General features: G+C 50.9%; 1 protein-coding gene across 1 annotated transcript in view; it reads left to right on the top strand.

Annotated features, from left to right (window-relative positions):
* LOC147097166 (prolow-density lipoprotein receptor-related protein 1-like) overlaps positions 1 to 25,029 on the top strand; it is a 325,180-nt gene extending 300,151 nt beyond the window's left edge. The window contains 9 exon segments of the mRNA XM_085972535.1: positions 500 to 628; positions 5,074 to 5,193; positions 5,576 to 5,689; positions 7,923 to 8,075; positions 14,635 to 14,757; positions 15,888 to 16,004; positions 18,417 to 18,545; positions 20,932 to 21,054; positions 23,601 to 25,029. Of these exon segments, the coding sequence (XP_085828661.1) occupies positions 500 to 628; positions 5,074 to 5,193; positions 5,576 to 5,689; positions 7,923 to 8,075; positions 14,635 to 14,757; positions 15,888 to 16,004; positions 18,417 to 18,545; positions 20,932 to 21,054; positions 23,601 to 23,788 (1,196 nt within the window). The 3' untranslated portion in view covers positions 23,789 to 25,029.
* The last annotated feature ends 829 nt before the right edge of the window (positions 25,030 to 25,858 follow it).

Below are 25,858 nucleotides of genomic sequence, written 5' to 3'. Positions count from 1 at the left end.
ATACCGCACTGTCGGAGGGGCAGTACTGAGGGAGCGCAGCACTGTTGGTGGGGCAGTACTGAGGGAGCACCGCACTGTCGGAGATGCCGTCTTTTGGATGAGACGTTAAACCGAGGCCCCGTCTGCCCTCTCGGGTAGATGTAAAGGATTCCATGGCACTATTTTGAAGAAGAGCGGGGGGCGGGGGTGGGGGGGGGGGGAGTTCTCCCTGGTGTCCTGGGGCCAATATTTATCCCTCAACCAACATCACTTTTTAAAAAAAACAGATGATCTGGTCATTATCACATCGCTGTTTGTGGGAGCTTGCTGTGCGCAAATTGGCTGCCGTGTTTCCCACATTACAACAGTGACCACACTTCAAAAAAAGTACTTCATTGGCTGTAAATCGCTTTGGGACGTCCGGTGGTCGTGAAAGGCGCTGGAGAAATGCAAGTCTTTCTTAAATCTATGCCCTCTGGTTCCTGACCTTAAAATCTGTCTGTGTGTGTCTCTCTCTCAGCTCTGAACTCGACCTGCAACATATACGATGAGTTTGAATGTGGAAATGGAGATTGCGTCAATTACAGTCTGACTTGTGACGGAGTGGCGCATTGCAAGGACAAGTCTGATGAGAAGCAGTCATACTGCAGTAAGTCATGTCTCTTCGTTAATGCGTGACGATCCCACTTAAACCTTTACAGAGGATTACACTCCCCGTGGCGGCGAGTTCCACATTCTCACCACTCTCTGGGTGAAGAAGTTTCTCCTGAATTCCCTATTCGATTTCTTGGTGACTGGCTTATATTGATTGGCCTCTAGTTCTGCTCTTCCCCACAAGTGGAAACATTGAGGGCAGGATTTTCATTGGGTCTTGGAGCCATGCGGGAGGTTAAAATCTTGAAATCGGGGGGGGGGGGGCACGAACCCAACCCGCCTCCATGCCAGTTTCAAAGGAGGCGGGTACCCGCCCCGCGCTGGGACCCGCCTCCCCGAGGCGGGAAGGGGATTAGTGCCAATTAGCTGCCTGTTAAACCGCGCCAAGTTAGCGAGCCGGGCCGTCGGGATGAAGGGCTTGGAGGGTTCGAGATGTCCGGTGTTCAGGTGAGTGATGGGTGCATGAGTGCAGAGGTAAGTGTGTTTAAATAAGTTTTAATTACCTTTTACTTACCTTTACAACCTTCCTTCCTTCAGGACTCGGGAGCCCCTCATCTCACCGGCACAGAAAGCAGAATGGCCACGATCTGTCAAAAATTGCAGCATTCAGCTTTCTGTTCCGGGGAGATCTCTAAATCATCCTGAGAGGAAGGAATTAACTTAGAGTACAGATTGTCAGTGTTTGACAGCTTCAAACAGCTGTGAAACGCTGATATTTCATCTGTCAAAAGCTCTTGACAGATGAAATGTCAATCTGTGACGTCGCCTGTTGCCGGGTGGCCCTTAATTGGCCTGCTGAGCCCGCTGGGCGGGCTTTACAAGGTCAATCAAGTCAAAATCATGTGGGTTGGCTGCAACTCGATGGAGGCGGGTCGACAACCCCGAAAGTTGTCGTCCCGCCTCCTCAATGAAAATCCAATCCATTCTTTCTGTATCCACTCTATCGAAACCTTTCAGAATTTTAAAGACCTCTATTAGGTCACCCCTCGGCCTTCTCTTTTCAAGAGAAAAGAGACCTAGCCTGTTCATCCTTTCCTGATGAGTATGACCTCGCATTTCCAATAATGCCCTTCTCTGCACCCTCTCCAGTGCCTCGGTATCCTTTTTATAATATGGCGACCAGAACTGTAATAATAATAATTCAACTTTATTGTCATTGTACAATGCACAAGTACATGAACAACGAAATGTGATCTTGCAAGCTCCCATGAGTCCAGTACAAATAACATTAACATTAAACGTAAATAGCACCGTCCTGGGAGAAGCAAAGCTGCTGCGTCTGTGCGCGCCGCCATTCCATTTCCACCATTCCTCCTGTCCGACAATCTTCAGCCCAACGCCCGGGCCTGCTGACCAGCCGCCCCTCCCGGGGCTCCTTCTGTGACCTTCTCACCAACCGCCCTTCCTCGGGGCTCCTTCCGTGACCTTCTGCACCTGGTCTTCCACTGATGGTCACCCCTCCAGGTACTAACCAGGCCTGGCTCTGCTTAGCTTCCAAGCCTTGCCAGTGACCCTGTCCTTAGTCCCAGTCACAGTGCTCCCAAGTGTGGTCTAACCAAGGTTCGATACAGGTTTAGCATAACTTCCCTACTTTTCAATTCTATCCCTCTAGAAATAAACCCTAGTGCTTGATTTGCTTTTTTATGGCCTTGTTAACCTGCGTCGCTACTTTCAGTGATTTGTGTATTTGTACTCCGAGATCCCTTTGCTCTTCTGCCCCATTTAGATTCCTATTTTCCAAGTAATAAGTGACCTCACCATTTTTCTTACTTTAAATCCCACGGATTGAGGATTGTTTTCTGTCCGTTAACCAGAGAGTAGGGTCATTTTCGGGTTGGCGGGCTGTAACTAGCGGGGTACCGCAAGGATCAGTGCTGGGGCCTCAGCTATTTACAATCTATAATCAATGACTTAGATGAGGGGACAAAGTGTAATGTATCCAAGTTTGCTGACGATACAAAGCTAGGTGGGACAGTAAGCTGTGAGGAGGACACAGCGAACCTGCAAAGGGTTATAGACAGGTTAAGTGAGTGGGCAATAAGATAGCAGGTGGAGTATAATGTGGAGAAAAGGTTATCCACTTTGGTAGGAAGAATAGAAAAGCAGAATACTTTTAAAAAGGTGGGAGACTAGTAAATGTTGGGGTTCAGAGGGACCTGGGTGTCCTTGCACATGAATCACTGAAAGTTAACACGCAGGTGGGACAGCACGGTGGCATAGTGGTTAGCACTGTTGCCTCACAGCGCCAGGGACCCGGGTTCGAATCCGGCCTCGGGTGACTGTCTGTGTGGAGTTTGCACATTCTCCCCGTGTTTGCGTGGGTTTCCTCCGGGTGCTCCGGTTTCCTCCCACAGTCCAAAGATGTGCGGGTTAGGTTGATTGGCTATGATAAATTGACCCTTAGTGTTAGGGGGGATTAAATACGTGGGGTTACGGGGATAGGGTGGGATATGTGTTGGTGTAGGGGTTACGGGGATCGGGTGGGACATGTGTCGGTGCAGGCTCGATGGGCCGAAATGGCCTCTATCTGCACTGTGGGGTTTCTGTGATTCTGTGAGGTGTAACAAGCAATTAGGAAGGTACTGTAAATGGTATGTTGGTCTTTATTGCAAGGGGGTTGGAGTATAAGAGTAAAGACGTCTTACTGCAATTATATAGGGCCCAGATTTGGTCCCCTTACCCAAGGAAGGATATACTTGCCTTAGATGGAGTGCAACGAAGGTTCACCAGATTGATTCCTGGGATGAGAGGGCTGTCCTATGAGGAGAGATTGTGTAGAATGGGCTGATACGCTCGAGTTTAGAAGAACGAGAGGCGATCGCATTGAAACATAAAAGATTCTGAAGGGGGATTGACAGGGTAGATGCTGAGAGGCTGTTTCCTCCCTGGCTGGAGAGTCTCGAACCAGGGGTCACAGTCTCAGGATAAGGGGTCGGCCATTTAGGACTGAGATGAGGAGGAATTTCTTCACTCAGAGGGCGGTGAATCTTTGGAATTCTCTGCCCCAGAGGGCTGTGGAGGCTCAGTCGTTGAGTATATTCAAGGCTGAGATCGATGGACTTTTGGACTCTAGGGAAATCGAGGGATATGGGGATCGGGCGGGAAAGTGGAGTTGAGGTCGATGATCAGCCATGGTTTTATTGAATGGCGGAGCAGGCTCGAGGGGCTGAATGGCCGACTCCTGCTCCTAATTCTTAAGTTCTAACACATCACCTGTATATTTTTACCATGGAAGTTATTTGTGTCTCTCAGTAACTTTATATCACAGAAATCACAGAAACCCCACAGTGCAGATAGAGGCCATTTCGGCCCATCGAGCCTGCACCCACACATATCCCACCCTATCCCCGTAACCCCACGTATTTAATCCCCCTAACACTAAGGGTCAATTTATCATGGCCAATCAACCTAACCCGCACATCTTTGGACTGTGGGAGGAAACCGGAGCACCCGGAGGAAACCCACGCAAACACGGGGAGAATGTGCAAACTCCACACAGACAGTCACCCGAGGCCGGATTTGAACCCGGGTCCCTGGCGCTGTGAGGCAACAGTGCTAACCACTATGCCACCGTGCTGCCCATGGACTAGAATACAAGGGGTTTAAGTTATGCTGCAGCTACACAAAGCCCTGGTCAGACCACACCTGGAGCACTGTGAGCAGTTCTGGGCACCACACCTTCGGAAGGATATATTGGCCTCGGAGGGAGTGCAGCGTAGGTTTACCAGAATGATACCCGGACTCCAAGGGTTAAGTTACGAGGAGAGATTACACAAACTAGGGTTGTATTCCCTGGAATTTAGAAGGTTAAGGGGTGATCTGATCGAAGTTTTTAGGATATTAAGGGGAACTGATGGGGTGGAGAGAGCGAAACTATCTCCGCTGGTCGGGGAGTCTCGGACTAGGGGACATAGTCTAAAAATTAGAGCCAGTCCTTTCAGGAGTGAAGTTAGGAAACACTTCGACACACAAAGGGTGGTAGAAGTTTGGAACTCTCTTCCGCAAACGGCAATTGATGCTGGGGGGGTCAATTGTTAATTTTAAATCGTAGATTGATAGATTTCTGTTAACCAAAGGGTATTAAGGGATACGGGGCAAAGGTGGGTATATGTAGTTAGGTCGTAGATCAGCCATGATCTCATTGAATGGCGGAACAGGCTCGAGGGGCTGAATGGCCTCCTCCTGTTCCTAATGTAACAGGCTCGAGGGGGGCTGAATGGCCTCCTCCTGTTCCTAATGTAAAAGGCTCGAGGGGCTGAATGGCCTCCTCCTGTTCATGTAACAGGCTCGAGGGGGGCTGAACGGCCTCCTCCTGTTCCTAATGTAACAGGCTCGAGAGGGGCTGAATGGCCTCCTCCTGTTCCGATGTTCCTATTAAGGACCCGTCTGTTGCCAGTGTCAATTTCAATGTTTCGCTGTATATATTTTCACTGCTTTCAGACAATCGAAAATGCAAGAAAGGCTACAAGCGATGCGTGAACAGCCGCTGCCTCCCGAATGTGAAGTGGTGCAATGGACTGGATGACTGTGGTGACAATTCAGACGAAGCCTTCTGCAACAGTGAGTGACGTTATATTTTACACAGTGTCTCATCCCCTGCTCAGACCGCCCCCACGCTTGAGCAGCATTGGCTATCGTTATGTAGCTAGTCTTTACACAGCGAGGTCCAACAGACAGGAATATCAGTAATTGGGTTTAATCCACACCCCGGTACTGAGGGAGTGCCGCACTGTCGGAGGGGTAGTACTGAGGGAGTGCCGCACTGTCGGAGGGGCGGTACTGAGGGAGCGCCGCACTGTCAGAGGGGCAGTACTGGGGCCTCTTCCTGTTTCAATGTAACAGGCCCGAGGGGCTGAATGGCCTCCTGTTCAGATGTTCCTACCTCAGTTCTGTATTGTCGCAGTTTGCCGTCACTCAATCAGTATTTCATTTTCCGTTGCAGAAACCATGTGCACTGCCGATGAATTCCGATGCCGGGATGGAACCTGTGTGGGAAACTCGACTCGGTGCAACCAGATTGTCGACTGCATCGATGCGTCCGATGAGATAAACTGCAGTGAGTAATACACCAGTACTCTCTGCTTCCCAAGTTATCAGTCAGCCAGCAAACGAGAGCCTTGGCTGGTGATTCTTCTTGATAATTGAAACTGCCTTTGTAGTGGTGACATTTAGTTGAAGGCGTCAGCCATGGCTCAGTGGGTAGCGCTCTCTCTCACCTCTTGAGTCAGAGGGTCGTGGGTTCGAGCCCCACTCCGGAGACTTCAGCCCCATAGTCCAGGCTGACATTCCCCGGTGTCAGTACTGAGGGAGTGCCGCACTGTCGGAGGAGCGGTACTGAGGGAACGCAGTACTGAGGGAGCGCTGCACTGTCGGAGGGGCGGTACTGAGGGAGCACCGCACTGCCGGAGGTGCCGATTTTCAGATGAGCCGTTAACCCGAGGACCCATCTGCCCTCTCGGGTGGACGTAAAAGATCCCGTGACCACTATTTTGATGGGAGCAGGGGAGCTCTCCCCGGTATCCTTCAACCAACATCGCTAAAAACCAGATTATCTGATCATTACCGCATTGCTGTTTGTGGGAGCTTGCTGTGCACAAATAGGCTGCTGCGTTTCCTACATTACAACAGTAACTGCAGTTCAAAAGAAGTACTTCATTGGCTGTAAAGCGCTTTGGGACGTCCTGAGGTGGAGAAAGGCGCTATATAAATGCAAGTCTGTCTGCCTTTTAAACTAGCACATCTCCCTTGGCATTGCTCGATGTGTCTACAGTGGAGCTGCAATGCCACCTAGTGGCTGGAGCTGCCAACCTGCGTGTGACCAAGACCTGTTTACATAGGAAATTCCCCTAACAACTAATTGCAGTGGGCCATATCTTGCTGGAGTGGGTTATCTCGTGGCCCGCACCCTGCAGATCAAAATATTTTTTGCGCGATTAACTTGCTGGGAAGTGCGAGCTGGTAACCAGGGCATCTGGGATCTTGGTGAACGACCGTCTGTCGTCTCAAACAAAACAGGATTTAGGGATCGAGGAACGCGGAGAAGGGGATAGGGTGAATTGGAGACCAATCAGGTTGAGAAAGGGAAAGTGGGAAAGAAAGATTGGATTAAGAGCGAGAGAAAAAAACTTCATATCAGACATGTTTAAAATCTCCAACAACAATTGACTACCTGCAGGAATGAGATTCAACAGTTTTAGTTCGGTTCATAGAATTATGGTAATTTACGGCAGAGAAATCGGCCATTCGGCCCCTTGTGTCCGTGCCGGCCGACAAAGAGCGATCCCACCCTAATCCCGCTCTCGGTCCGTAGCCCTGTAGGTTACGGCACTTCGAGTGCATATCCAAGTACTTTTTAAATGTGATGAGGGTCTCTGCCTCTCCCACCCTTTCAGGCAGTGAGTTCCAGACTCCCACCACCCTCTGGGTGAAAAAAGTTCTCCTCTAATCCTTCTACGAATTATTTTAAATCTATGCCCCCCTGGTTATTGACCCCTCTGCTGAGGGTAAATAGGTCCTTCCTATCCATTCTATCTCGGCCCCTCATAGTTTTATACACCTCAATTAAATCTCCCCTCAGCCTCCTCTGTTCCAAAGAAAACAACCTCAGCCTTATCCAGTCCTTCCTCGTAGTTGTTCACTTCCTGGGCCAGCGAGGTTGATTGGCGTTTCATTAAACCGTTAGCCCGTCGTTACGTACGCGCTCTCTAACCTTCGGCGGCGAGTGCAATGAGCAAATCCAGCAAGTTCTTGGAAAATAACAAGAACGTGAAGCCGGTTGCGCGGAGCTGACTGGTGCGGGGGGGGGGGGGGGGTGGTAATCGACCGGCGGGTTATCATAGAAAGTCACAGCACAGAAGGAGGCCATTTCGGCCCATCATGTCCACGCCGGCCAACAAAGAGCGAATCCGGCCTAATTCCCACTTCCCACCTCCTGGTCCGTAGCCCGGCAGGTTAGAGCATCCCAAAGTGCGCAACCCAAGTACTTTTTAAATGTGGTTAGGGTTCCTGCCTCTAGCACCCTTTCAGGGTTCTGGCGGCTCGCGGCATATCGTCTCGTACCCCTGAAAGTAGCCGGACGCTTTGAGCGTCAATAGTGGCACACGTCAGTCACACGCCGACATTTTTCCAGCAAGGTTTGGCCCATTTGTAAATTTTCGGTGATAAATGTGTGAAGCATATGCGCAAGATGACTTTTTTTATTAACACGTGATGCAGACGCTTTAACTATCAAATGTAAGGGCTCTGGGGAAAAAAAATTGAGAGCGTTTCTCCCTTTGTTTCCCGCGCAGCTGGGATCACTGATTGCACTCACTACTTCAAGCTGGGCGTGAAAGCGGACTCCTTCCTCAAGTGTGAGACGACGTCACTCTGCTACCTCCAGTCCTGGACTTGTGATGGTTCCAACGACTGCGGAGATTATTCCGATGAACAGAACTGCCCGGGTAAATGTCTTTCAAAAGTTGACTTCCTTTCCCTTCACAATATATATTAATGATCTAGACGAGGGAACTAGATGTAATATCTCCCAAGTTTGCAGACGACACAAAGCTGGGTGGGCGTGTGTGCTGTGAGGAGGATGCCGAGAAACTCCAGTATGATTTGGACAGGTTGGGTGATTGGGCAGATGCATGGCAGATGCAGTATAATGTGGATAAATGCGAGGTTATCCACTTTGGGGGCAAAAACAGGAAGACACGTTATTATCTGAACGGCAATAGATTGGGAGAAGGGGAAGTGCAACGAGACCTGGGTGTCCTTGTGCACCAGTCGCTGAAGGTAAACATGCAGGTGCAGCAGGCAGTTAAGAAGGCAAATGGTATGTTGGCCTTCGTAGCGAGAGGATTCGAGTACAGGAGCAAGGATGTCTTGTTGCAGTTGTACAGGGCCTTGGTGAGACCACACCTTGAGTATTGTGTGCAGTTTTGGTCACCTTATCTGAGGAAGGATGTTCTTGCCATGGAGGGAGTGCAGCGAAGATTCACCAGACTGATACCTGGGATGGCAGGAATGACGTATGAGGAGAGATTGGGTCGATTGGGCTTATACTCGCTGGAGTTTAGAAGAATGAGAGGGGATCTCATTGAAACTTATAAAATTCTAACAGGACTAGACAGACTAGATGCAGGAAGGATGTTCCCGATGGCGGGGGAGTCCAGAACCAAGGGGTCACAGTCTAAGGATAAGGGGTAAGCCATTTAGGACAAAGATGAGGAGGAATTTCTTCACCCAGAGAGTGGTGAACCTGTGGAATTCACTACCACAGAAGGCAGTTGAGGCCAATTCATTAAATATATTCAAGAAGGAGTTAGATATATTTCTTAAGGCTCAAGGGATATGGGGAGAAGGCAGGGACAGGGTACTGAGTTTGGATGATCAGCCATGATCTCATTGAATGGCGGAGCAGGCTCGAGGGGCCGAATGGCCGACTCCTCCTTTCTTCTATGTTTCTATGTCCTCCTCCAGCTCCTACAACCCTCCCTATCTCTGTAACCTCCTCCAGCCCCTACAATCCTCCCTATCTCTGTAACCTCCTCCAGCCCCGACAACCCTCCCTATCTCTAACCTCCTCCAGCCCCCTACAACCCTCCCTATCTCTGTAACCTCCTCCAGCCCCCTACAACCCTCCCTATCTCTGTAACCTCCTCCAGCCCCCTACAACCCTCCCTATCTCTGTAACCTCCTCCAGCCCCCTACAACCCTCCCTATCTCTGTAACCTCCTCCAGCCCCCTACAACCCTCCCTATCTCTGTAACCTCCTCCAGCCCCCTACAACCCTCCCTATCTCTGTAACCTCCTCCAGCCCCCTACAACCCTCCCTATCTCTGTAACCTCCTCCAGCCCCCTACAACCCTCCCTATCTCTGTAACCTCCTCCAGCCCCCTACAACCCTCCCTATCTCTGTAACCTCCTCCAGCCCCCTACAACCATCCCTATCTCTGTAACCTTCTCCAGCCCCCTACAAACCTCCCTATCTCTGTAACCTCCTCCAGCCCCCTACAACCCTCCCTATCTCTGTAACCTCCTCCAGCCCCTACAACCCTCCCTATCTCTAACCTGCTCCAGCCCCTACAACCCCCCGAGATCTCTGCGCTCCTCCAATTCTGCCCTCTTGTGCATCCCCCGATTTCCATCGCTCCACCATTGGCGGCCGTGCCTTCAGCCGCCTGGGCCCTAAGCTCTGGAATTCCCTCCCTAAACCTCTCCGCCTCTCTCTCTCTCTCTCTCCTCCTTTAAGACGCTCCTTAAAACCTCCCTCTTTGACCAAGCTTTAGGTCACCTATCCTAATATCTCCTGATGTGGCTCGGTGTCAGATTCTGTCTGATTTACGCTCCTGTGTAGCGCCTTGCGACGTTTTACTACATTAGAGGCGCCGTATAAATGGGAGTTGACAGTGTTGTTCCCAGGCCGACTGGTTTCAGACGGAAACTGAGCCAGGTGCAGTTATGAGTTAGTTGGTTGCGTCTCCAGCGGAGCTTATTGTGAATCGCCTTTACACTCGCTGTTTAATCGTACCTTGTGAATGAACTTCAATATAGATAAGTGTGAGGCAATACATTTTGGTCAGAAGACTAAGGAGGCCACTTACACCGTGGCAAATAAATGTCTAAACGGGGTAGCGGAACAGAGGGATCTGGGGGCACAGATACACAAATCATTAAAAGTAGTGTCACAGGTTAATAAGGCCGTTAAAAAAAGCCATTTCTAGCAGATAGAATTGAAAAGCAGGGAAGTTATGTTAAACTTGTATAGAACCTTGGTTAGACCCCACTGGGAGCACTGTGCACGGTTCTGCTCTCCGTATACCTTGGTTAGACCACACTTGGAGCACTGTGCACAGTTCTGGTCTCAGTATACCTTGGTTAGACCACACTTGGGGCACTGTGCACAGTTCTGGTCTCCGTATACCTTGGTTAGACCACACTGGGAGCGATGTGCACAGTTCTGGTCTCCATATACCTTGGTTAGACAACACTTGGAGCACTGTGCACAGTTCTGGTCTCCGTATACCTGGGTTAGACCGCACTTGGAGCACTGTGCACAGTTCTGGTCTCCGTATACCTTGGTTAGACCACACTTGGAGCACTGTGCACAGTTCTAGTCTCCATATACCTTCGTTAGACCGCACTTGGGGCACTGCGCACAGTTCTGGTCTCCGTATACCTTGGTTAGACCACACTTGGAGCACTGTGCACAGTTCTGGTCTCCGTATACCTTGGTTAGACCACACTGGGAGCGCTGTGCACAGTTCTGGTCTCCATATACCTTGGTTAGACCACACTGGGAGCACTGTGCACAGTTCTGGCCTCCGTATACCTTGGTTAGACCACACTTGGAGCACTGTGCACAGTTCTGGTCTCCGTATACCTTGGTTAGACCACACTTGGAGCACTGTGCACAGTTCTGGTCTCCATATACCTTGGTTAGACCACACTTGGAGCACTGTGCACAGTTCTGGTCTCCATATACCTTGGTTAGACCACACTTGGAGCACTGTGCACAGTTCTGGTCTCCATATACCTTGGTTAGACCACACTTGGAGCACTGCGCACAGTTCTGGTCTCCGTATACCTTGGTTAGACCACACTTGGAGCAATGCGCACAGTTCTGGCCTCAATATTATAAAAAGGATATAGAGGCACTGGAGAAGGTGCAAAAAATGATTGACAAGGATGATACCAGAACTGAGAGGTTTATAACTATCAGGGAAGACTGAACAGGCCGGGGCTTATTTCTCTAGAAAAGAGAAGGCTGAGGGGTGACCTGATCGAGGTCTTTAAAATTACGAAGGGGGTTCGATAGGGTAGACGTAGAGAAGATGTTTCCACTCGTGGGGGAGACCAGAACTAGGGGCCATCAATATAAGACAGTCACTAATAAATCCAATGGGGAATTCAGGAGAAACTTCTTCACCCAGAGAGTGGTGAGAATGTGGAACTCGCTACCACAGGGAGTGGTTGAGGCGACTAGCAGAGATGCATTCAAGGGGAAGCTGGATAAACACTCGAGGGAGAAAGGAATAGAAGGATAGGGTGATAGGGTGAGATGGAGTTGGGGTGGGAGGAGATTGGTGTGGAGCACAAACACCGGCAAGGAGCACTGCTGCCGAATGGCCTGTTCCTGTGCTGTAAATATTGTGTAATACCTGTCTAGACTGACAGACCAACATTGGGCTTGTTCTGTGGAGTCGGGAGCTGCCTTGTGGTGTTATGAGAGGGTTTAGGGACGATACAGCGTAACAGAGCACTTGCTGTTCCACTTCTCAGAACCGCTTTTGAATCCGGGCCAGGCAAGTGGGACAAAAGGCTCCTCTCTCTGGTTTTTGCCTGTTGCGAATCCTGAATCCACTGGAGTTCGGGTCATGTCCGTTCAGTGCCCAGTTGTTGTTAATGCAGAGCTGGGTTCAAGGTCATAATTTCAACAACAAAAAAACTTAATTGCCTTTTAAGAAATCTAACTTGTTGCGCAGTTCCATGGAATCTCAAATACCATAACTAAAATTTAAACCAGTACACCGGCGCTGCAATCTTGTACTGCATACCTCCGCAAATATAACTAGAAATTTTAAGTCCCCTTTTTCAGATGTTGACTGTGCACGGGGGAAGATATATTTCCAAGTCGGGATGGTGTGTGGCTCGAGAGGGGAACTTGGAGGTGGTGGTGTTCCCGTGCGCCTGCTGCCCTTGTACTTCTAGGTGTTGGAGGTCGCGGGTTTGGGAGGTGCTGTCAAAGAAGCCTTGGCGAATATCAAAGAGGGGTGGGAAGGGTGGGCGGAGTACAAAGATGGGAGGGAAAGCAGTGAGTGAGGAGGACATAAAAAAACCTGCAAAAGGACATAGACAGGCTAAGTGAGTGGGCAGAGATTTGGCAGATGGAATATAATGTTGGAAAGTGTGAGGTTATGCACTTTGGCAGAAAAAAATCAAAGAGCAAGTTATTATCTAAATGGAGAGAAACTGCAAAGTGCTACAGTACAAAGGGATCTGGGGGTCCTGGTGCATGAAACACAGAAGGTTAGTATGCAGGTACAGCAGGTGATCAGGAAGGCCAATGGAATCTTGACTTTTATTGCAAGGGGGATGGAGTATAAAAGCAGGGAAGTCTTGCTGCAGTTATACAGGGTATTGGTGAGGCCACACCTGGAATACTGCGTGCAGTTTTGGTTTCCATATTTAAGAAAAGATATACTTGCTCTCGAGGCGGTTCAGAGAAGGTTCACTCGGTTGATTCCGGAGATGAGGGGGTTCACGTATGAGGAAAGGTTGAGTAGGTTGGGCCTCTACTCATTGGAGTTCAGAAGAATGAGAGGCGATCTTATCGAAACATATAAGATTGTGAGGGGGCTTGATCGGGTGGATGCGGTGAGGATGTTTCCACTGATGGGTGAGACTAGAACTAGGGGGCATAATCTTAGAATAAGGGGCTGCCGTTTCAAAACTGAGATGAGGAGAAACTTCTTCACTCAGAGGGTAGTAAATCTATGGAATTTGCTACCCCAGAGAGCTGTGGAAGCTGCGACATTAAATAAATTTAAAACAGAGATAGACAGTTTCCTAGCTGATAAGGGAATTAAGGGTTACGGGGAGAGGGCAGGGAAGTGGACATGAGTCTAGATCGGATCAGCCATGATCCTATTGAATGGCGGAGCAGGCCCGAGGGGCCGTATGGCCTACTCCTGCTCCTACATCTTATGTTCTCCCCAATGTCCTGGGGCCAATATTTATCCCTCAACCAACATCACTTAAAAAAGGAGAGATCTAGGACCTAAGCTCTGGAATTCCCTCCCTAAACCTCCCCGCTTCTCTCTCTCCTCAAAACCGACCTCTTTGACCAAGCTCGCGGTCCTAATATCTCCTTGCATGGTGTCGGATTTTTTAATAATCGCTCCCATGAAGCGCCTGGGGACATTTTGGCTGCCTTTTTTTATTCGTTCCTGTGTTGTGGGCGTCGCTGGCAAGGCCAGCATTTATTGCCCATCCCTAGTCGCTCCTTGAGAAGGTGGTGGTGAGCCGCCTCCTTGAACCGCTGCAGTCCCGTGTGGTGAAGGTACTCCCACAGTGCTGTTAGGGAGGGAGTTCCAGGATTTTGACCCAGCGACGATGAAGGAACGGCCGATATATTTCCAAGTCAGGATGGTGTATGACTTGGAGGGGAACTTGGAGGTGGTGGTGTTCCCATGCGCCTGCTGCCCTTGTCCTTCCAGGTGGAAGAGGTCGCGGGTTTGGGAGGTGCTGCCGAAGAAGCCTTGGTGAGTTGCTGCAGTGCATCTTGTAGACGGTGCACACTGCAGCCACGGTGCGCCGGTGGTGGAGGGAGTGAATGGTTAAGGTGGTGGATGGGGTGCCCATCAAGCGGGCTGCTTTGTCCTGGATGGTGTCGAGCTTCTTGAGTGTTATTGGAGCTGCACTCATCCGGGCAAGTGGAGAGTATTCCATCACACTCCTGACTTGTGCCTTGTAGATGGAAAGGCTTTGGGGAGTCAGGAGGTGAGACACTCGCCACAGAATACCCAGCCTCTGACCTGCTCTTGTTGCCACAGTATTTATGTGGCTGGTCCAGTTAAGTTTCTGGTCAACGGTGACCCCCCAGGATGTTGATGGTGGGGGATTCGGCGATGGTAATGCCGTTGAATGTCAAGGGGCGGTGGTTAGACTCTTGCTTGTTAGAGATAGTCATTGCGTGGCACGAATGTTACCTGCGACTTAATCAGCCCAAGCTTGAACGTCGTCCAGGTCTTGCTGCATGTGGGCATGGACTGCTTCATTATCTGAGGAGTTGCGAATGGCACTGAACACTGTGCAGTCATCAGCGAACATCCCCATTTCTGAATTTATGTTGGAAGGAAGGTCATTGATGATGTGTAAATGATGAGTTGATGCGAACGGGTGGCTGCAGAATGTAGGATTTTTTTGTGGGGTGGGTGGTGTGTGTGTGTGGTGGTGGGAAGAATGTCAAGTCAGTGGATTTTCCTTTCGTAATTCTGTCGTGTTGCTGTTTTGCAGATCTGAAGAAATCCAAGTGTGATGTGAACTACTTTGTTTGCCAAAGTGGGCGTTGCATCCCTGCCACCTGGGTGTGCGATATGGAACACGACTGTGAGAAGGGGGAGGACGAGTCCCATTGTCGTGAGTATGCCTTCCTGCCTTTGTAGAGTGCAGGTTTATGGTAGGAAGCCAAATTCAGCCCCCTCGAGCCTGTTACATTGGGAACAGGAGGATGCCATTCAGCCCCCTCGAGCCTGTTACATTAGGAACAGGAGGAGGCCATTCAGCCCCCTCGAGCCTGTTACATTGGGAACAGGAGGATGCCATTCAGCCCCCTCGAGCCTGTTACATTAGGAACAGGAGGAGGCCATTCAGCCCCCTCGAGCCTGTTACATTAGGAACAGGAGGATGCCATTCAGCCCCCTCGAGCCTGTTACATTAGGAACAGGAGGAGGCCATTCAGCCCCCTCGAGCCTGTTACATTAGGAACAGGAGGAGGCCATTCAGCCCCTCGAGCCAGTTACATTAGGAACAGGAGGAGGCCATTCGGCACCTCGAACCTGTTCCATTAGGAACAGGAGCAGCCCATTCGGCCCCTCGAGCCTGCTCCGCCATTTAATGAGATCATGGCTGATCCGATTTAGGCATCAACTCCACTTTCACGCCCGCTCCCCATAACCCTTGACTCCCCTGTTGCTCATCAATCTATCGCTCTCTGTCTTGAATATACTCGACAACTGTGAGCCTCCACAGCCCTCTGGGGCGGAGAATTCCAAAGATTCACCACCCTCTGAGTGAAGAAATTCCTCTTTATCTCGGTCCTAAATGGCCGACCCCTTATCCTGAGACTGTGACCCCTGGTTCTAGACTCTCCAGCCAGGGGGAAACATCCTCTCAGCATCTACCCGGTCAAGCCCTCTTAAGAATTATATCTGTTTCAACGAGGTGGGGGTCTGACCAGACTTGCGGAAGGGGGGTGGGTGGGGGTTGGAATGGTGACGTAAGAAAACTGCTAGGCACTTGGTCCTAAGCGTTAAACAAAGCTTTAATCAACTGTTTTACAACATGGAGGTCTAGTTGTGTCCTTCACTAGTTCCTGTTAAGAATGTCCTGCGCAAACTGGGCTCGTGCCCGAGTATTTATACTCTCCCTGGACAGCGCCATCCGCAGGCCGCTCAGTATTATTTCATAAGTCTGTCATGAATGACCGATTCATGTCAAACGGTGAGAGAGCTTGTTGGTGATGGTCCGCCTCCTTCTGTCTCCCCCAGATAAGTTCTGCACCTACTCCGAGTTCGAGTGCAGCAACCACCGGTGCATCAGCAGCCGCTGGGCGTGCGACGGCGCCGACGACTGCGGTGATGGCTCGGACGAGGACAGCCGATGCGGTGAGTGCCCTTTTGCCCCCCCGAGTCGGAGCGGGCGGAGGGATGGCTGAAATTCCGCCTGGGTGTACATCGTTGCCGATTATTTATGCAGCGGGGGAAATGTGAATGGGATGTACACAGTCGGCATCTCTATCTCTGTAACCTCCTCCAGCCCCCGACAACCCTCCCTATCTCTGTAACCTCCTCCCGCCCCCTACAACCCTCCCTATCTCTGTAACCGCCCCCTACAACCCTCCCTATCTCTGTAACCTCCTCCAGCCCCTACAACCCTCCCTATCTCTGTAACCTCCTACAACCCTCCCTATCTCTGTAACCACCTCCAGCCCCTACAATCCTCCCTATCTCTGTAACCTCCTCCAGCCCCTACAACCCTCCCTATCTCTGTAACCTCCTCCAGCCCCCTACACCCCTCCCTATCTCTGTAACCTCCTCCAGCCCCTACAACCCTCCCTATCTCTGTAACCTCCTCCAGCCCCGACAACCCTCCCTATCTCTGTAACCTCCCCCAGCCCCCTACAACCCTCCCTATCTCTGTAACCTCCTCCAGCCCCTACAACCCTCCCTATCTATGTAACCTCCGCCAGCCTACAACCCTCCCTATCTCTGTAACCTCCTCCAGCCCCTACAACCTTCCCTATCTCTGTAACCTCCTCCAGCCCCCTACACCCCTCCCTATATCTGTAACCTCCTCCAGCCCCTACAACCCTCCCTATCTCTGTAACCTCCTCCAGCCCCTACAACCCTCCGTATCTCTGTAACCTCCTCCAGCCCCCTACAACCCTCCCTATCTCTGTAACCTCCTCCAGCCCCCTACAACCCTCCCTATCTCTGTAACCTCCTCCAGCCCCCTACAACCCTCCCTATCTCTGTAACCTCCCCCAGCCCCCTACAACCCTCCCTATCTCTGTAACCTCCTCCAGCACCTACAACCCTCCCTATCTCTGTAACCTCCTCCAGCCCCCTACAACCCTCCGAGATCTCTGCGCTCCTCCAATTCTGCCCTCTTGCGCATCCCCCCGATTTCCTTCGCTCCACCATTGGCGGCCGTGCCTTCAGCCGCCTGAGCCCCGAGCTCTGGAATTCCCCCCGTAAACCTCTCCGCCTCTCTCTCTCCTCCTTTAAAACGCTCCTTAAAACTTACCTCTTTGACAAAGCATTTGGTCTCCTGTCCTAATATCCCCTTAAGTGGCTCGGTGTCTAATTTTGTCTGATTTACGCTCCTGTGAAGCGCCGTGGGATGTTTTACTACGTTAGAGTGCTGTATAAATGCAAGTTATTGTTACCCTGAGAATGTGGAACTCGCTACCACAGGGAGTGGTGGAGGCGAAGAGCACAGATGCATTTAAGGGGGAAGCTGGATAAACACACGAGGGAGAGAGGAATAGAAGGATATGGTGATGGGGTGAGATGGTGTAGGGGTGGGAGGAGGCTGGTGTGGAGCATAAGCAAGCAATTAGGAAGGCAAATGGTACGTTGGCCTTTATTGCAAGGGGGTCAGAGTATAAGAGTGAGGAAGTCTTGCTCCAATTGTACAGGGCCTTGGTGAGACCACACCTGGAGTACTGGGCACAGTTATGGTCTCCTTATCTAAGGAAGGATATACTTGCCTTGGAGGCGATGCAACGAAGGTTCACTAGATTGATTCCTGGGATGAGGGGGCTGTCCTATGAGGAGATCGAGTAGACTGGGCCGATACTCTCTGGAGTTTAGAAGAATGAGAGGTGATCTCATTGAAACATACAAGATTCTGAGGGGGATTGACAGGGTCGATGCTGAGAGGCTGTTTCCCCCCTGGCTGGAGAGTCTAGAACCAGTGGTCACAGTCTCAGGATAAGGGGTCGGCCATTTAGGACTGAGATGAGGAGGAATTTCTTCACTCAGAGGGCGGTGAATCTTTGGAATTCTCTGCCCCAGAGGGCTGTGGAGGCTCAGTCGTTGAGTATATTCAAGGCTGAGATCGATAGATTTTTGGACTCTAGGGGAATCGAGGGATATGGGGATCGGGCGGGAAAGTGGAGTTGAGGTCGATGATCAGCCGTGATCTCAGTGAATGGCGGAGCAGGCTCGAGGGGCCGAATGGCCGACTCCTGCTCCTGATGTTCCTCTGGTTGGGGGTGGGGCAGGGGGAGGAGTGGGTCAAGGAGAGGCGGAATTCTACAAAGTAGAACAGGACACGCAATAACCCCCCTGTGTCAAAGCGGGCTTGCTCACCTCTTTCGGGGTTTTGTGTGCCGCGCGCAGGAAGATCCACTTCTCGGTCGCCGTCATTTGGGTGCACGTCTCCGAGTGGCACTCGCTCTGCGGATAACCAGAGAGAAGTCACGTCATTGAATGGCGGAGCAGGCTCGAGGGGGCCGAACGGCCTCTCTCTCTGTGCGGTAAAATTCAACCTGCTTCTTTGTTCTTGGCCAGAATCGGTAACGTGTGCCCCAGGACTGATGAAGTGCTCCGGCTCTCACATGTGCGTTCCAAAGGCTTGGATGTGCGACGGGGACAAGGACTGCCCGGATGGAGCGGACGAGAGCGTTGCCGCCGGCTGTGGTAGGTGACACGGACCAGTTTATTTTTTCTTTGAAAAGGAAGGGTCGCCAGTTTGTGTCAATTATGAAATGTTGCATTATCGTAATCAGAATAATCATAATCAACTTTATTGTCATTGTTAGTGTACAAGTGCAGTACAACGAAATGTAGGCTTGCGGCTCCCGAGAGTGTACATTTAGATTAAGACATTTAAACATTCAGCATTCATTTGGCTTGTAATACATTAACATAAATATAACCATAATAAAGTGCATTGGCAGATGTGCAGGCTTTAGAGTTTATTTGTGGAGTTCAGTAGGATGACAGCCCTGGGAAAGAAGCTGTTCCTAAATCTGGTCGTACGGGTGCGAATGCATCTGTAGCGTCTCCCAGATGGCAGGGGGGCGAACAGACTGTGGCTGGGGTGGGTAGGGTCTTTGATGACGGTCCGTGACCTCCGTAAACAGCGTTTCTGGTATATGTGCTCTATGGTCGGTAGCCAGGTGCCGGTAATGCGTTGGGCAGTTTTGACTACCCGCTGCAGGGCTTTCCGGTCATGGTAGCTACAGCTGCCATACCACACTGTGATACAGTTCGTCAGGATGCTCTCTATTGTGCAGCGGTAAAAGTTAGAGAGGATCAGGGGTGACAGGTTACATCCCTTCAGCCTCCTTAGGAAATATAGGCGCTGCTGGGCCGCCTTCACCAGAGAGGAGGTATTGAGGGACCAGGAGAGGTCTTCCGTGATGTGGACTCCGAGGAACTTAAAGCTGTCCACCCTTTCCACCACAGCCCCATGGATGTGGATGGGGGTGTGACTTCCGCCTTTAGACTTCCTGAAGTCCACAATGATTTCTTTGGTTTTCTTGATGTTAAGGGCCAGGTTGTTATCGGCGCACCACTTCCTGTCGCCGAATCCCCTCACCATCAACACCATTGACCAGAAACTTATCATGCAACAAGACCTGGACGACGTTCAGGCTTGGGCTGATAATTGGCAGGTAACAATCGTGCCGCAGAAGTGCCAGGCAATGACTATCTCCAACAAGCGAGAGTCTAACCACCGACCCTTGACATTCAACGGCATTATCATCGCTGAATCCCCCACCATCAACATCCTGGGGGGTCGCCATTGACCAGAAACTTAACTGGACCAGCCACATAAATACTGTGGCAACACGAGCAGGTCAGAGGCTGGGTATTCTGTGGCGAGTGTCTCACCTCCTGATTCCCCAAAGCCTTTCCACCATCTACAAGGCACAAGTCAAGGAGTGTGATGGAATACTCTCCACTTGCCTGGATGAGTGCAGCTCCGACAACACTCAAGAAGCTGTATCACAGTATGGTATGGCAGCTGTAGCTCCTATGACCGGAAAGCCCTGCAGCGGGTAGTCAAAACTGCCCAACGCATTACCGGCACCCGGCTACCAACCATAGAGCACATATACCAGAAACGCTGTTTACGGAGGTCACGGTCCATCATCAAAGACCCTACCCACCCCAGCCACAGTCTGTTCGCCCTCCTGCCATCTGGGAGACGCTACAGATGCATTCGCACCCGAACGACCAGATTTAGGAACAGCTTCTTTCCCAGGGCTGTCATCCTACTGAACTCCACAAATAAACTCTAAAGCCTGCACATCTGCCAATGCACTTTATTATGTTTATGTTAATGTATTACAAGCCAAATGAATGTTGAATGTTTAAATGTCTTAATCTAAATGTACACACTCGGGAGCCGCAAGCCTACATTTCGTTGTACTGCACTTGTGTACTAACAATGACAATAAAGTTGATTATTATTATTATTACCATCCAGGACAAAGCTGCCCACTTGATTGGCACCCCATCCACCACCTTAAACATTCACTCCCTCCACCACCGGCGCACCGTGGCTGCAGTGTGCACCATCTACAAGATGCACTGCAGCGACTCGCCAAGGCTTTTTCGGCAGCACCTCCCAAACCTGCGACCTCTTCCACCTAGAAAGACAAGGGCAGCAGGCGCACGGGAACACCACCACCTCCAAGTTCCCCTCCGAGTCACACACCATAATGACTTGGAAATATATCGGCCGTTCCTTCATCGTGGCTGGGTCAAAATCCTGGAACGCCCTCCCTAACAGCGCTGTGGGAGCACCTTCACCACACGGGACTGCAGCGGTTCAAGAAGGCGGCTCACCGCCACCTTCTCAAGGGGTGACTAGGGGACGGGCAATAAATGTTGGGCCGTGCCAGCGACACCCACATCCCGGGAACGAATTTTTTTTTTAAATGCTGACATTCCAGTTGCCGTTCTAATTGCCTGCTGCACCTGCATGTTAACTTTCTGTGATTCGGGTAAGAAGCTGTATGATTGCAAGTCCTTTCTTCGAGTCACTTTTTTTATTCTTTCCTGCCGGCTCTAGTCTACAACAACACGTGTGACGACGAGGAATTCATGTGTCAGAACAGACATTGCATACCGAAACATTTCGTGTGCGACCACGACAACGACTGCGGAGATGGGTCGGACGAATCGCCAGAGTGCGGTGAGCGAATCGCGGAGTGACGCAGCGCAGCAGGAGGCGGCTATTCGGCCCGTCGTGCCTGTGCCGGCTCTGTGAACGAGCTCTCCAATTAGTCCCCACTCCCCCCCCCGCTGCTCTTTCCCCCGTAGCCCTGTGAATTTTTCCCCTTCGAGTATTTATCCAATTCCCCTTTTGAAAGTTACTATTGAATCTGCTCCCACCACCCTTTCAGGCAGCGCGTTCCAGATCACAACAACTCGCTGCGTAAAAAACATTCTCCTCATCTCCCCCTCTGGTTCTTTTGCCGATTATCTTCAATCTGTGTCCTCTGGTTACCGACCCTCCTGCCACTGGAAACAGTTTCTCCCTCTCTACTCTCATCAGATCCCCTCGCAATTTTGAACATCTCGATTAAATCCCCCCCCCCCCCCCCCCCCCCCCCCCCTTAACCTTCTCTGCTCTGAGGAGAACAATCCCAACTTCTCCAGTCTATCCGCGTAACTGAAGTCCGTATCCCCTGGTACCATTGTAGTAAAGCTCCCTCTACACTGTCCCATCAAACACTCCCAGGGCAGGTACAGCACGGGGTTAGATACAGAGTAAAGCTCCCTCTACACTGTCCCATCAAACACTCCCAGGGCAGGTACAGCACGGGGTTAGATACAGAGTAAAGCTCCCTCTACACTGTCCCATCAAACACTCCCAGGGCAGGTACAGCACGGATTAGATACAGAGTAAAGCTCCCTCTACAATGTCCCAGCAAACACTCCCAGGGCAGGTACAGCACGGATTAGATACAGAGTAAAGCTCCCTCTACACTGTCCCATCAAACACTCCCAGGGCAGGTACAGCACAGGTTTAGATACAGAGTAAAGCTTCCTCTACATTGTCCCATCAAACACTCCCAGGGCAGGTACAGCACGGGGTTAGATAGAGTAAAGCTCCCTCTACACTTTCCCACCAAATACTCCCCTTCTACTTTATCAAATGCCCTCGCAATTTTGAAAGCCTCGATTAAATCTCCCCTTAACCTTCTCTGCTCTAAGGAGAACCCCAGCTTATCCAGTCTCTCCACTTCACTGAAGTCCCTCGTCACCCCCGTACCATTCTGGTCAATCTCCTCTGCACCCTCTCCAAGGCCCTTGACGTCCTTCCTTAAGTGCGGTGCCCAGAATTGGGACACAGTGGTCCAGCTGGGGCCGAACTAGTCATTCATAACGGTTTAGCGAGACTTCTTGCTGTGGGGAGATGGCTGGGCTTCACTCGATAATTTCATGATGCAGAATCTGGACCCTGGTGTGGTGGGGGGCTGGATAGAACCAAAAGAAAAGCCAGAGTGGGGGGGGGAGGGGAGATGAAACATAGAAACATAGAAGATAGGAGCAGGAGTAGGCCATTCCGCCCCTCGAGCCTGCTCTGCCATTCAATGCGATCATGGCTGATCATTCAAAATCAGTACCCTGTCCCTGCCTTCTCCCCATATCCCTTGATCCCTTTAGCCTTAAGAAATATATCTAACTCCTTCTTGATTATATTTACTGAATTGGCCTCAACTACCTTGTGTGGTAGAGAATTCCACAGGTTCACCACACTCTGGGTGAAGAAATTCCTCCTCATCTCAGTCCTAAATGGCTTACCCCTTATCCTTAGACTGACCCCTGGTTCTGGACTCCCCTGCCATCGGGAACATCCTTCCTGCATCTAGTCTGTCCAGTCCTGTTAGAATTTTATAAGTTTCAATGAGATCCCCTCTCATCTAAACTCCAGCGAATATAAGCCCAATCGACCCAATCTCTCCTCATACGTCATTCCTGCCATCCCAGGTATCAGTCTGGTGAATCTTCGCTGCACTCCCTCCATGGCAAGAACATCCTTCCTCGGATAAGGCGACCAAAACTGCACACAATACTCAAGGTGTGGTCTCACCAAGGCCCTGTACAACTGCAGCAAGACATCCTTGCTCCTGTACTCGAATCCTCTCGCTACGAAGGCCAACATACCATTTGCCTGCTTAACCGCCTGCTGCACCTGCATGCGTACCTTCAGCGACTGGTGCACAAGGACACCCAGGTCTCATTGCACTTCCCCTTTTCCCAATCTATTGCTGTTCAGATAATAATCTGTCTTCCTGTTTTTGCCACCAAAGTGGATAACCTCGCATTTATCCACATTATACTGCATCTGCCCAATTGCCCAACCTGTCCAAATCGTACTGGAGTTTCTCGGCATCCTCCTCACAGCACACATGCCCACCCAGCTTTGTGCCATCTGCAAACTTGAAGATATTACATCTAGTTCCCTCGTCTAGATCGTTAATATATAATGTGAATAGCTGGGGTCCTAGCACCGATCCCTGCGGTACCCCACTAGTTACTGCCTGCCACTCGGAAAAAGACCCGTTTATTCCAACTCTTTGCTTCCTGTCTGCCAACCTGTTCTCTATCCAAGACAGTACCTTGCCCCCAATCCCATGTGCTTTAACTTTACATGCTAATCTCTTAAGCGGGACCTTGTCGAAAGCTTTCTACCAATTACATCCTCAAAAAAAAATTGCTCTCTTTTCGCAGAGTATCCAACTTGCGGCCCCAATGAATTCCGCTGCGCCAACGGCAGGTGCCTGATCAACAGCCACTGGGAGTGCGACGGGGAGTTCGATTGTCACGACCTGTCCGACGAGGCTCCCAGGAATCCGCGCTGCACCGGCTCTGGTGGGTGTCAATCGCAACTGCTCCTCGAAGCCCCGCGTAACCTGTAAATTACAGACACCTCGGGGACTGGCCTTTAATTTATTCAGGTGTCCTTATTTTCAAAAATTGGTTCTTTTTGTCTACTGTTTTCAATGGCGAGTTCCGTAGCCAGCATCCGTCGCGGTACAGAAAGCCCCCTTGAGTCCTAACGGCACAGGAGGAGGCCATTCGGCCCGTCGAGTCCGTGTCGGCTCTCTGTAGAGCAATCCAGTCAGTCCCATTGCCCCGCTCTATCCCCGTAGCCCTGTAAGTTTATTTCCCTCATGTGCCTATCCAGTCTGCCCTTGAAAACATTGAGTGTCTCCGCTTCCACCACTTCCGTCGGCAGTGAGTTACAGGTCTGATGTGCCAAATAACTGCCTGAATCCATGAGGTTAAAACTTAAAACTAAAGGCTTTTATTAAGTAAGAATCATGGCATCAAGTTAACACAGGGCAACCATCATTCATCACTGACCCAGCCCTTATGAGTAAAACCCAGCTCTTATAAATAAGACTCGCACCAATCAGGAGGATCCATAAAGGCGGAGCTAGTGAGGAACATTAGTGGTTACACCTGTAAAACATTCCAGACATTAACAAGCACAACAACAGACAATCCAGAACAGTTATTTCATCACAAGGTCCTCACTGCCCGCTGCGTAAAAAAGTTTTTCCTCACATCCCCCCCTGTATCTCTTGCCCAAAACCTTAAATATGTGTCCCCTAGTCCTTGTACCATCAACTAGTGGGAACAGCCTTTCCCCGTCTAGCCTATCCAAACCCGTCATAATCTCGTACACCTCGATCAAATCGCCCCTCAACCTCCTTTGCTCTAATGAAAACAAATCCAGCTTCTCCAACCTGTCCTTGTAGCTAAGATCCCCCCATCCCCAGAACCATTCTGGTAAATCTCCTCTGCACCCTCTCAAGGGCCTTCACATCCTCTATTCCCTGGGACAGATCCGAGGGCGCGTGCGATCCCAGAGGTGGAACGGTTTCTCTGCCACTGTAGACACAGCGCAAAGACCCCCACCATTCCACAAATAGCCGTTCTATCATTGCTGCCACCTTGGGGACAGAGAAGAAGCAAGTTCCAAGGGGTAAACGGCCAGTGATCGAGTGCGTGTGGGAGGGACGTTGACGACAAAGTCCAACACCGCCTTCAGTGTGCCAGTGCAGCCTTCGGTCGCCTGAGGAAGAGAGTGTTTGAAGACCAGGACCTCAAACCCGGCACTAAGCTCATGGTCTACAGAGCAGCAGTGATACCCGCCCTGCTGTATGCCTCAGAGACATGGACCATGTACAGCAGGCACCTCAAAGCACTGGAGAGGTACCACCAACGCTGCCTCCGCAAGATCCTGCAAATCCATTGGCAGAATAGGCGCACCAACGTCAGTGTTCTCGCTCAGGCCAACAGCCCCAGCATCGAAGCTTTGACCACGCTCAATCCGCTCCGATGGACGGGTCACATCGTCCGCATGCCCGATATGAGACTCCCAAAACAAGCGCTCCACTCGGAGCTCCGACACAGCAGAAGAGCCCCAGGTGGGCAGAGGAAACGCTTCAAGGACACCCTCAAAGCCTCCTTGAAAAAGTGTAACATTCCCCCACCGACACCTGGGAATCCCTGGCCCAAGACCGCACAAAGTGGAGGAGAAGCATCCGGGAAGGCGCCGAACACCTCGAGTCTCTTCGCCGGGAGCAAGCGGAAGCCAAGCGCAGGCAGCGCAAGGAGCGCACGTCAACCCAAGCACCCCACCCACCCGCCCCTTCAACCACTGTCTGCCCCACCTGTGACGGAGACTGTAGGTCCCGCATTGGACACATCAGTCATAGGAACATAGAAAAATAGGAGCAGGTGTAGGCCATTCGGCCCTTCGAGCCTGCTCCGCCATTCAATATGATCATGGCTGATCCTCTATCTCAATACCATATTCCCGCTCTCTCCCCATACTCCTTGATGCCTTTTGTGTCTAGAAATCTATCTATCTCCTCAAATATATTCAGTGACTTGGCCTCCACAGCCTTCTGTGGTAGAGAATTCCACAGGTTCACCACCCTCTGAGTGAAGAAATTCCTCCTCATCTCTGTCCTAAA

The sequence above is a fragment of the Somniosus microcephalus genome, chromosome 33 (assembly GCF_052327205.1).
Source record: "Somniosus microcephalus isolate GS21.2 chromosome 33, FLI_Smic_1.0, whole genome shotgun sequence".
Taxonomy (NCBI): domain Eukaryota; kingdom Metazoa; phylum Chordata; class Chondrichthyes; order Squaliformes; family Somniosidae; genus Somniosus; species Somniosus microcephalus.
This window is presented reverse-complemented; position numbering and strand designations above follow the sequence as displayed.